Source organism: Bufo bufo, chromosome 3 (assembly GCF_905171765.1).
Source record: "Bufo bufo chromosome 3, aBufBuf1.1, whole genome shotgun sequence".
NCBI lineage: Eukaryota > Metazoa > Chordata > Amphibia > Anura > Bufonidae > Bufo > Bufo bufo.
The window spans coordinates 100793935-100807293 of NC_053391.1; the positions used below are offsets into that span (position 1 = coordinate 100793935).

The 13359-nt window shown below is 43.0% G+C and overlaps 1 protein-coding gene across 1 annotated transcript in view; it reads right to left on the reverse strand.

Annotated features, from left to right (window-relative positions):
- Positions 1 to 516: 516 nt before the first annotated feature.
- Positions 517 to 13359, reverse strand: part of FAM222B (family with sequence similarity 222 member B) — a 39651-nt gene continuing 26808 nt past the window's right edge. Inside the window, exon 4 of the mRNA XM_040423405.1 lies at positions 517 to 974. Within this exon, the coding sequence (XP_040279339.1) occupies positions 914 to 974 (61 nt within the window). The 3' untranslated portion in view covers positions 517 to 913. The remainder of the gene's footprint in view (positions 975 to 13359) is intronic.

Below are 13359 nucleotides of genomic sequence, written 5' to 3' on the forward strand. Positions count from 1 at the left end.
GAGAGTGTGGTACTCAACTGTCATGTCTTCATAAAAAAAAATTGAGCCTATGTTACTGCTGCTGGAGCATTATGCATAAAGCAATGTTTAATTTCTTCACATACCACTGTTTTCCTTGAGCTTTTCCCTTAGTTATGGCTGTTTTGAACACTACAGTGAGGATCTTCTCAAGATGACTTCTACCTTTTCTCCGAAGCCAAAACTGCTCACACACACATACACTTTCTCCAACAGTTTCCTGCCAGCCAATCAGAGTGTATGACCACCGGTCTTCTGTTTACGCTAAAGGGAAGACCGAAACACCATAGCAACAGTCTTTTAAGGGACCAATGGAAAGGGACATTAATGAAAGCTATTATACGTAATTACAGATCTTTTGACCATCATTGACAGAGTAACTCAGCCTCTACATGCCTAGCTCTATGATCCGAACTTTGATCCGCTCAACACCAGTAGCTATCAGGCCACACAAGAATTCAAAAAGAAACATGATAAAACAAGACTCCTCAAGGATTCCAATTTTTTATTTTTATTTTTTTTATTAGAGGAGGCGGTTTGTATTTGGATGGTAAAATACAGATTACAGGGTCCAACATAAAAAGGATATCACTTTAAAAGTCAGGGCCCAGGCAAGGGATGGAATGAAGGAAGAGGTGGAAGAAACCGTGGCTTTTGGGAGGTAACATGTTTGGGAAATATTGCATGACATGACAGCGTCAGTCTCACATTAAGATTTCCAGCACTGGAAACGGTGACTACTCATGACACCATTTGAAATAATAAATAAGAACTTCATTTCTTGCTGTTATTTGACAGAAAATAGGCATGATAACTTGCATTTCCATATTGTTTTCACTTTTTATTAAATATAAGGCAACACCAGCCAGCACGTCATCTCTTAGTCCAAAGATTCTTACTGTGCTATGGATATTCTGCCATTAGCCTCTGCCAGAATGAAGACCAATAGCAGCACTCTGGCACGGGAAAAAAAATAAGGTTAATTCAGAACACCTTTTAATAAGCTAGTACAAATATTAAATAAAGCAGGCTCCTTACTCGTGGCAAGGAAGGCATCTCGAAATAAAAATTAGAAACAGCTCAATTTTGGGAGAGAAAAAAAATAAACCTACATAGAAGAAAAATAAAAATCTACCCCCCCATTACTATTAATAAATTTAAGAATTTCTACCAACCTATGAACGTCACTTCAAAACTTACTTTTTTTTTCCAATATAATTTTGCCTTTTTTCTACAGATGTTATGTTTTCAAACATGCTAAAAATGAAAAGTAGTTCTGCAGACTGGCCTTCATTTTTAAATAAAAAAAAGTGACATTTTTAGTTTCTCAGTTTGCTGGGACTTGTAGGTCATTAGCTAGACTTATATGTGGAAAAAATATAAAAACAAAATTAAAGAGGAAAAAAAGCAAAAACAAATAAAAGTATTAACAATTAAATCTAAATACCAACCAGTCACACAACACAGAGCAATTCAGCAATGGAAAGGCCTTATCAGCTAGCGTTGTATTGCCCCATCCAGTCTAGTTTTGGTCCAAATTAGGGTATTTGTAAAGCCTAACTAAAAAAAAATTAAAAATTTTTGGGAAACTATGATATACACTGGTTGGTTCTGGTTTATAGCTGAGCCCTTGCAGCAGCAATGTATATATAAAAAAAAAAAAGGTTTAATGTTCTAAACAAAAAACTGCAATTGGTTAAACACTGGATTGTAGAATACTGCTTTAAAGGCTATGGACACTTTTGCACTGATTTTTCATTTGCTTCCAAAATGCAAAAAAAACAAAAAACTTTCAATAGTCTTGTAGTATAACAGATAGCAGTAGGAACAGGAAAGATGTTGAAGACAGCAGATCAGAGTGGAGAGGGGGAGAAAAGCATCCAAGGAGTCTAGCTCACAGAGGCCGGTGATAGGGAAGAAAGCAAGCACAAGGCAGTTGGAGAGGGAAGACCATAGCATCATGTATTATTGGGAGAGACATCTTCATGTGAAAAGTCTAGAAATAGAGGCAGGTTACAAACTGAATATCAACGAGCCTGAAAATGAATAAAGATTGCAGACAAACTTGGTGCAACTTTTATATTTTTTACTCAAGGTAACTTGAAGGAAGCATTTTCCCATGTCAAAGGTGTCCACAGCCTTTACCTTCTATGTCCACAAGGTCACCTGCAGAGCTAACTACATAGTGGTGTGAAGAGGCAGTTGTTTTGCTTGCTCAGGTCTCAAATTTAAATAATTGTGTCTGTATTCTAGGATGTATTTTCTACTGAGAAGGAAAACAAAATTATTTTCCCTCTTCTGAAACCCAGTCCAATTTATACCAGTCTTAAAGAGGACCTTTCACCAGAGGAAAGCCTCTAAACTAACTATACAGAGGTGTAGAGCGGCGCCCAGGGATCCCCCTGCACTTACTGTTATCCCCGGGCGCCGCTCCGTTCGCCCGGTACAGCCTCCGGTATGTAAGGAGTTAGGCTCCACCCATTTGATCCTGCCGGCGTCTTCTATGCTGTAGCGCTGGCCAATGGCAGCGCTCAGCTCATAGCCTGGCTATGAGCTGAGCGCTGCCATTGGCCAGCGCTACAGCATAGGAGAAGACGACGCCGGCAGGATCAAATGGGTGGAGCCTAACTCCTTACATACCGGAGGCTGTACCGGGTGAACGGAGCGGCGCCCGGGGATAACAGTAAGTGCAGGGGGATCCCTGGGCGCCGCTCTACACCTCTGTATAGTTAGTTTAGAGGCTTTCTTCTGGTGAAAGGTCCTCTTTAAGCTTGTGTAAAATGAGCCCTTAAAAAGGGGTTGTCCCATGAAAAATATTCTACATTTTTCAAACCAGCACCTGGATCTGAATACTTTTGTAATTGCATGCAATTACAATTTTAGAATAGCCACTGAGTTATTTACTGAAATCTCTGTATAGCGCCACCTGCTGTTTACCATTTTCCTAATTTCTCTGTCCTGCTCAGTTCCACCATACAACTGCAACCAGCTGCAGCAGACAGGAAACACCTCTGAAGCTGACCGTTTGAAAGCAGTTTGCAGCAATGAATGGGGGAGACCTCTGGATCCATGTGAGGTACAGGGCTGGTTCTAAGTTTGTTAGAAATATTATCATGTAGTATACGATACTGGATTTAAAAAAAATTCTCTTTACATTAATCATGGGATAAACCCTTTAAAGTGGCTGTCCAACTTAAACACTTTTAGGCAGCCACCACCCAGACCTGTGAAAGGAAGCCTACTCTGCTATTCTGGTCCCCACTTGTCAAATTCCAGAATAGATGGGGCAGGGGGTGTCACATGTGCAGCTGCAGCCAAAGACTGGCGGCAGCAGTGACATGACTCCCTAGAGTCAAGTGAACCAATGACATGCTTTTTGGAGGACACATCACTGGCTGCAACAGCACATGGAACTGAACAGCAGGGAGCAGTTAAGTATGCTTTTCTCCACAAGTCTGGTGGGGAAGGAGGAGGCTCCCAAAAAACACAAACACAAAAAAAGTACAAATCTGATACTGTGTTAGTACTAGTGCAGTAACTGCAGGGATGGAGCAAGACACAGTGATTCTCCTTGCTTGGTTCTGAATGGGTCATGGTCTACACCAGGGGTCAGCAACTCCTGAAACTACAACTCCCAGCATGTGCCATTCACTTCTATGAGAGGCCTGAGAACAGCCAAGCAAGTGTGCATGCTGGGAGTTGTAGTTTCACCACACCTGGCATGCCAGAGGTTGCTGATCCCAGTTCTAGACCCTAAAACAGATAATCTCTACCCAGACTGTTCCTTTAATGTTGACGAGAATTATATAAGGACGTAAGGTGTATGAATTATATCACTAGTGACCAATAACCTGAAAGGCAACAAAACAGCGGTCTCTACCGTGGGTTCTGTACAAGACCATACGGACCAAGAAACTCAGGTAACCAATTGAGTGACTGGGATTGATAACTGTATGACTATTAGAACATGTAGGAGAATAAAAATAGGGCTGCTTAGAATAGAAAAGAAATCTAGAGGCAAATACTTAAGGCTTTTGTTTGTCTATCCGAAGGTCTGTGAAGGGCGCAGTCAGTGACGGCAGTGGGTTCACTCATACTCGTCTACTCAAACCCACACTAACAAGCGACATTCGTACAGAAATATTACACTTAATTACAGTAGTATAGCATTAACTTTTAGCCAGTGTACATAGAAAGTATTACATTTTTCTCCCTCCCCATGTTTAATATTCAAACTTCATTGTGATCATTATATTCAATTCGTTTCTTCAAGACCTTCGCTGTACGATGAAATAAAAAAAGAGCCAAAAAGTGAAAAAATGCATTCAAATCACAAGGGTTTATGGAGCATAGGAAGAAGCCAACAAAGTAGTAAGGCTGTCCAGCAGCAATGAAATACATAAAGGTGGTGTTACAATGCAAACCTCAAATCTTCAACATGTGATGTACACCAATAATCTTGACTGGGTGGCAGATGCTACAACTTCGAGTTATGCTGGGAGTAGAAAAATTGTGGTAGATGTGGTAGCAATCAAGACAGCTCCAGGAGCCAGACGGATCCATTTTAAAGTGATCAGGCAATTACAACTAGGGATGAGTGAATCTACTTTGGATGAAACATCCGAAGTCGATTCGCATAAAACCTCGTTCTAATACTGTATGGAGCAGGAGCTCCGTACAGTATTAGAATGTATTGGCTCCAATGAGCCCAAGTTACTGCACAATAACTTCATAAATTAATTTGAACTATAAAAAACCATTTCCCGAACTCGGGTTCAGTTCCAAGGTACCACAATAACTTTGGCACATCGGAGCCAATACATTCTAATACTGTATGGAACTCCTGCTCCAACAGTATTAGAACAAAGTTTTATGCAAATCGACTTCGGATGTTTTATTCGAAGTCAATTCGCTCATCTCTAAATCACAACCATCAGACATCTACAGCCAACAACCCAGTTGTGAAGGCCATACACCTTAAAGCTAGAAGTAGGCTTATGGCTCTACAACAACTGACCAAACGATAGTCTGATGAACGAGCGTTACATGGACACGATGTTACAGTTGTTCAAACTGGCCAGACATGTTCAATGACAATGGGTGAAGAACGAATGATCTTTATGGGAATATTCAGGGCACGTTCTTCCCTCGAAAGACCATTCGTGGAATTGGGAATGAGGATTTTATCCACAGCCAACTTCTTTCTAGAAGATGAAGCTCTGTATTGGTTGACCCAACAATTATTTTTTCGGTCCATTTTGATCAATTTTAGACTAACGTGTATGGCCTCCATTAGGCGCAAGCAGCTTTTACTTCAGCGCATGGTCTACCTGGCTCCTGGAGTTTGTCCAGTCCTCTCAATTCACTAGGACTCCGCAAATGCAGTCATTCCAAACCAGCCATTGGGAGGCATGGGCTTCATAACTCTGCAACTTTAATTTCCAGTGATATGAAAATCGTGAGATTGTTGAGGCACAAAACGGCAGCATCCCCAGTGTGTAAAGAGACATCATGTTAAAGGTTTATTGGGGTGAATGCCTCCTTATAGTCCACCTTCCAAACCTGAATCAGGATAGGCCACAGAATTTAATGAATCAAATATATAAATTAAAAAGGGAGTACTCAAATCAGGTCTGTACAGTGGGATATGGGTAAAAACAGTTCTAGTTGGAAAGGAAGATTTTAGGGAAATAAAGAATACAAAAAAAAAAGAAGTGTATATACATTTTCACAGTTGATAAAGCCTTGTGGCTTTTAAATTATATATACATAAAAATCTGGAAATAAGCCCCGTTTCACTAGTATTCGTAAAGTAACCCTTTGGTTGCCATAGAAAACGCGCTGCATGAGGACTTCACAGTGTATTGTACACACTCACTCATCTTCCAAAAACTTTGGGATCAGCGAGAAGACAAACGAGCTTCTAATGTAAACAATTGGCACCAACAGTCAATCTCCGCCCCTTGGTCATCTGGAAATCATGATTTCTGAGGATCTAGTTCAAAAGCCCACAAGGGAAAAAGAGGGGGGGAAATAAAAAATAAGCTCTGTACTTGCTCAAAACAAAGGGGACGCAGTAAAATTAGAAACTTAAAATGTTTGCCATGGGTGGGGAAGGGGGTGAAGCAGGAGAACCACAAGTCACAAGCATCTAGCTGCATTTTCTGTTAGAGGTTATTTTCCCGTTGATTTCATTTGCACTGGTTTTATGCAAAAAAGCCCAAAATTTGGTTAAATGACTGTGGAGGTCACTGTTAATCTAGTAGCCATGTAGTGGGGTTCACACTTCACTTTTTAATAAAGCAAACTTTTTGTGGTAACAAATCCACTTTACTGCTGCAGTATTAGGGTCCATTCAGACATCCGCAAAACACTGGACCGCACCCCAATAGAAATGCTTTTTCCGTATCTGCGTACAAGAATAGGACATGCTCTATTTTTTTGCGGGGCTGTGGAACGGAAGTGCGGATGCGGCCAGCACACTGTGCGCCGTCCGCAGCCACACTTCCGTTCCGCGGCCCCATTGAAAATGAATGGGTCTGCACCATTCCGCAAGATCCGGACCCATTCATTCATACGGACGTGTGAATGGACCCTTAAAGTGGGAATTCACTACTACCCATTTGGAAAACAGTCTGGCACTGCTAATTATTCTAACGGTGTCATAGCAAGAAACTATTTATGGAAAATATAGGGCCAAACTAGACCCAAGGTACTTCGGCACATGCTTGGCCTTAAACTGAATGGCAATCTCCTAACAGCAAGTCCATAATAATTAATAATAATTTCATAGAGGTTCTAGGAGCGCGTCCCAATTCATCTGTAGGTGGGAGAAGAGGTAGCACAGAAAAAAGAAAAAGAATGCCCCTATAAAATGTGGGAAATCAATATCTATCAGTCCGGCAGGACTTCAAATCTGCCCTCCCAACAGCAGATGGTAGGAGAAAGATCAAGCAGCTTGGCGTCCCCACCACAAACCCTCACCCACAGAGGTCCAACAAGTCTGAATGAAGTAGTGGTCAGTGTGGCCCCCAACAATCACATTCATCAACTAGCCTGTTGGGTGGGAAGGCGTAATGAGGCAACTGTTCCTGATTGCTTGACAGCTGAAAGGAGAGCAACCATCTTCTCTACACTGCAATCACTCATCCCCATACAGATTCATTGCTTCTGGGCTGATCGCTGCTTACAAAAGGACAGTCTGCTGCTAAAAACAATGATTTTGGTTACCACATCCAACTATTCCTTTCACCTGATGAATGAGTCCCTGCTCAACCATCAGGCGTTCGGTGACACATTTAGAGAAGACAATTTTTGGGAACAAGCATGTGGCAATCCTGGCAATCAACCCCTGTAAAGAGGCCTTAAAGGGAACCTGTCACCATGAAAAAGCAAAGTAATCTGCAGTCAGCATGTTATAGAGCAGAAGGAGCTGAGCAGATATATAGTTTTGTGGAAAAATAATCTGTAAAACTTGTATTCCATTCATTTAAATTGCTGCTCATTCTTGGCTTTAAAGTCCAGGAGGCGGTCCTATCGGTGATTGACAGCCTGCCCTCTAACTGTGTATACAGAGAGCTGGCAATCACTGATAGGACCGCCTCCTGGACTTTAAAGCCCAGAATGAGAAGGGATTTAAATAAATGAAATACCAGTTTTATGGAATCTTCTCCCATAAAAGTATTTATCAATCTGCTCAGCTCCTCCTGCTCTATAACATGCTGCGTACAGATTACTCTAGATTTTCATAGTGACTGGTTCCCTTCAAGAACACACTACCCATCATGGGTGTGCAACTGTATCTTGTCCAAGGACCATATTGCCAAGTTGTACTACTCCTAAGGCTTGCAATAAAGTTTAAAGAGGACCTTTCATCAGGCTAGCTCTAGTCTATTTATTATCCTACCTTATAGGGTCGCCCCCACTGATGCCATGGCGCTTATTTTTTTTCTACAGAACCCCCTGTTCGTCCGCTGTTAGCTCCATTTTGGCGCCTTATATTATAATAAAGGCGACTGGGTTATACTAGGCGAAGACTTGTATTTTCCATGGGAGTGGTTATCTTCTCCCTGGCTGTGAGCGCATCCAATCAGGGTGCCCCACTCTTAGCCAGGGAGAAACAGCTCAAGTTCTCGCGAGAACTTGGAGCGTGTAGACATCCTTGAGATCATTCTCCCTGGCTAAGAGCGGGGCGCTCTGATTGGATGCGCTCACAGCCAGGGAGAAGAGAACCACTCCCATAGAAAATACAAGTCTCTGCCTAGTATAACCGAGTCGCCTCATTATAATATAAGGCAGGGATGCTCAACCTGCAGCCCGCCAGCTGTTGTGAAACTACGACTCCCACAATGCCCTTCTGAAGGATGATGGCTGTAAGCTGTCAGGGAATGATGGGAGTTGTAGTTTTGCAACAGCTGGAGGGCCACAGGTTGAGCATGCCTATTAAGGCACCAAAATATACGGGAGGGGGCGTTTCAGTAGAGGAAAAAAAAAAAAAAAAAGCCATGGCATCAGTGGGGGCCGCCCTAAAGGTAGGATAATAATTAGACTAGAGCTAGCCTGATGAAAGGTCCTCTTTAAACTATGAAATATTTAGGGCATGTATTATTTAATTTCAGACAGCTGAAGTGCTTTGCGGATCTGCAAAACACAGATACCGGCAGTGTGCATTCTGCAATTTGAGGGCCGCACATGGCCACAACCATAATAGAGCTCATCCTATTCTTGTCTGCAATTGCGGGCAAAAATAGGCTCCCCCCCCCCCCCCGCAGAACCACTTTTGCACCCCATTGAAATGAATGGGTCCACACCCATTCCGCAAAATTGCGGAACGGATAAAGACTCATTCATACAGCCGTTTGAATGAACCCTAATGGCGACGCGCAGGCCTATCATAAGCCGCCTCCAGAGCTCCATGTGACAGAATGAAATCTACATAAGCTTGGACCTGCTGTATGTTTCAGTTATTTACGACTTTTCTATGCCAAAAAAGGCATATTGTGAATAAGACATTTCCCCCTTTGCATTCTAAGGCAGAGAAAGGAAAGAGAACCTGTAGCTTGTTGTCTATCCAAATGGCTGGGCAGAGGGGGCAAATATAAGGGGAGATTAAGGGAGGAATTGGTTATAATTGTGTTAATTTTCTAGGCTTAATGTCCCTTTAATTTAGGAATGTATGTATTTTTCCCTCACAGGCAATTATGTACATTATGAGAGTCCAATAAGTTCCCGAATTAAAGGGAATGTGTCACCAAAACTTTTTTCCTGCCAGTTAAAAACAGGTATCAACGCACATCCTATTTTTCTAACTTGTAATTATTTTCCGATTACGGATTCTTTATTCCATTTCCTGAACACAATTGGGGGGGGGGGACGCGGCCATCTTGCCTGAGACATTCTTAACAGCATTTCGAAAGCATTTACAGAATTCCTTTATGGCAGCCCCATGGTCCATAGACACAATGGACAGGAGCTGACCTCATGAAGACTCTTCGCTGTGCAGAGGTCATTTTACAATCAAGGAGTAGATCAGCTTTGACAATCACCCATTATGAATGATGGATCCTTTGCCATCTCATTTTAAACCTGCCTATAATGATAGAGATAACTGCATTAAAGTGATCTGTACAGATTACAGGTGAGCAAATTGAACTTCAGATAAAAGCTCAGAAGTCGATTTGTCCCCAAACTTAGGTCTCAGTACAGCGTTAAAACTATCTTAGTACAGCATTAAAACGTATGTGCTTGATGGAGGCAGAATGTGTTAGAGAACCTGTCATCAACTTTATGCTAACCTCACTGAGGGCAGGATAAGTAGTGACAGAAATGCTGATCTCAGCGGTGTGTCACTCATGAGCTAAAGGTAAGTGGTCGCTGAGAACCAGCATCAATCATTGCAGCTCAGGCCTTGAGAAGAGTCACAGAGTCCTGGTTATTCCTAATCTCCTGCTTTCTCCCCCATCTGCTGATGATTGGCAGTTCTCTCCTAGAGAGAAAGGGAGAAAACTAGGTAGAAGACGGTCAGTCATCAGCAGGTGGGCAGGAGAGCAGGACTTCATGGATAACCAGGACTCTTTAACAGGCCCAGTCCGCAATGACTGATGTTAGTGCTCGGCAACCACTTTTAACTTTCAAAATGACAGAGCGTTGAACTCAACTCAACTGTCTGTACTTTTATGCTGCCCATACTAAAGGCAGCATAAGGTGATGACAGGTTCCCTTTAAGTCCGAAGTCACGCGAGACTTAGGCTACATTAGCGTTTTCAATAACGCTATTGAGATCAGTCATAGGATCTCAATAGTGGAAGAAAACACTTCAGTTTTGTCCCCATTCATTGTCAATGGGGACAAAACTGCTCTGAATACACCAAAATGCATTCGGTTTGGTTGAGCTCCCATCGCGGACAGAACGCTGCTGCAAGCGGATCCTGACACACAATGTAAGTCAGTGGGGACGGATCGGTTTCCTCTGACAATAGAAAACGGATTCAACCCCCTTTAACTTTTGATGGCGTTCATGACGGATCAATCATGGCTATAGAAGACATAATAAAACCGGATCCGTTCATGACAGATGCATGGGGTTGTATTATTGTAACGGAAGTGTTTTTGCAGATCCATGACAGATCCGCAAAAAAAGCTAATGTGAAAGTAGCCTTAGGTAAAATAACACTGGGCTTCAATTCTAAGACTTTAAAGGGACACTGACAGGGCCAATAAGCATATTGAGGTATATATATGGCAGTACAGGTCTTATAATGGGTATTACAATCATCTAAGTATCCCCCCTGTCCACATTATACATACAGTAAACTTAAGTTTTATAACCTGCTCCAACGGTCTTCAATCTGCCCAAGGGGCGGCGTTTCACCTCTCTTGCGCCCAGCCAGCCTCCCCCAACTGCCGCTTTGAAGCGCCGCCCAGCTAATCAATATTCACTTCGCTGGGCGGCGCTTACTGTCCCCGACTTCACAAGATCCGGCGCATGCGCAGGGCACTGTTAAGCGCAGCGCTTCAGAGCGGGGACCGCAGAAGCCGCCCAGCAAACTGAATATTCATGAGCTGGGCGGCGCTTCAAAGCGGCAGTTGGGGGAGGCTGGCTGGGCGCAAGAGAGGTGAAACGCCGCCCCTTGGGCAGATTGAAGACCGTTGGAGCAGGTTATAAAACTTAAGTTTACTGTATGTATAATGTGGACAGGGGGGATACTTAGATGATTGTAATACCCATTATAAGACCTGTACTGCCATATATATACCTCAATATGCTTATTGGCCCTGTCAGTGTCCCTTTAAAACAGGAATCCGAAGGCTTTGGAAAAGGTTCAATATAATTTGTATTTTATTAATTTACATTTCTGCTCATTATGGGCTTTAAAGTCCAGGAGACGGTCCTATCAGTGATTGACAGCTCTCTCTGCATACACAGTCAGAGGGAAGGCTGTCAATCACTGATAGGACCGCCTCCTGGACTTCAAAGCCCAGAATGTGCAGGAATCTAAATTTAATAAAATTTTTACTGAATCGTTTCCCATAAAACGACATGTCAATCTGCTCAGCTCTTCCTGCTCTATGACATGCTGCCTGCAGATTACATATTCAGTGACTGCTTCCCTTTAAGTAGTTTGAAACATACAATCCTAAATGAATGATGCAGAAAACAAAAGGTTTACAAAGTGACCTACTGTGACTGGCATTTCAGTCTGCAAACAAGGGCCTACCATATGAGTATTGTCCAAGAGGGGAATAATCAATGAAGCATGGTACATTTATTAAGGACTAAGACTTTACTGCCACATCCAGTATAAGCAATAGTATGTAGGAATTAGAAACATTGCCAGTATGTAGTGACTAGTCCGTAAATGTCCACACCATGATCCACAGATTAATCTCTTACTATAACAGCAGATTGTGCACTGCCTGCAGCCAGAGTTCACTGCATACTGCGCTAATATTGAATTCAATGTATAAACAGTATGCAGTGAACTCCTAAGCTCCCCCTAGTGGTGGCTGCAAGCAAACAGAATGTCCCTCTTTAAGGCCTGTTTCACACAGGTTAGAGGGACATTTTTCTGCACCTGTATTAGCACAGCATGACACAGGTCTCATGATTCAAAAGGACAGCATCAGAGACCCATGATGCGATAGATTGAGGCCATCAGACTGGTGAGGAAAGGGCAATCCGCTGTAATACAAGTGTGAAACTGGCCTAAATCTATGTACTTTCAGGGGATTTAGAGAAATGTATAATGCTGTACGTGTCCATTTTTTATTTTTATTTTTTTTATAAAAAAGGTCCAAAAGTGAAGTGAGAAATGGTCAAATATTTTAAGGAATGTTTTGACTTCTGTGCAGAGGGCATTCCCATTTTTATGGCGAAATGACTGTTGGGACAAAGGATCTCCTAATCGATACAAAGTATTTGTGTGTTCTCCGTTGTGGTCAGGAAGTCTCAGTTGACCTTAGGGCTCTTTCACACTTGCGTTGTTCTGTTCCGGCATAGAGTTCCGTCGTCGGGGCTCTATGCCGGAAGAATCCTGATCAGGATTATCCCCATACATTCTGAATGGAGTGAAATCCGGTCAGGATGCATCAGGATGTCTTCAGTTCCGGAACGGAACGTTTTTTGGCCGGAGAAAATACCGCAGCATGCTGCGCTTTTTGCTCCGGCCAAAAATCCTGAAGACTTGCCGCAAGGCCGGATTCGGAATTAATGCCCATTGAAAGGCATTGATCCGGTCCCGGCCTTAAGCTAAACGTCGTTTCGGCGCATTGCCGGACGCGACATTTAGCTTTTTCTGAATGGTTACCATGGCTGCCGGGACGCTAAAGTCCTGGCAGCCATGGTAAAGTGTAGTGGGGAGCAGTATACGTACCGTCCGTGCGGCTCCCGGGACGCTCCAGTGACGTCAGGGCGCCCCAAGCTCATGGATCACGTCATCCATGCGCATGGGGCGCCCTGACGTCATTCTGGAGCGCCCCGGGAGCCGCACGGACGGTAAGTATACTGCTCCCCACTACTACCATGGCAACCAGGACTTTAATAGCGTCCTGGCTGCCATAGTAACACTGAACGCAATTTGAAGACGGCTCCGTCTTCAAATGTTTTCAGTACACTTGCGTTTTTCTGGATCCAGCGTGTAATTCCGGCAAGTGGAGTACATGCCGTATCCGGACAACGCAAGTGTGAAAGAGGCCTTACACTGTCAAGTTGCCATGCATCAGGCTTTTCTTCACACCATAGAAATTTGCCATATGTAAAAGCATCCAATTATAAAATTAAAAAAGCACTGAACGTACTTAACCATACAAAGTGTCTTTAGGTTTTGGTCTGCAGTTATCCCC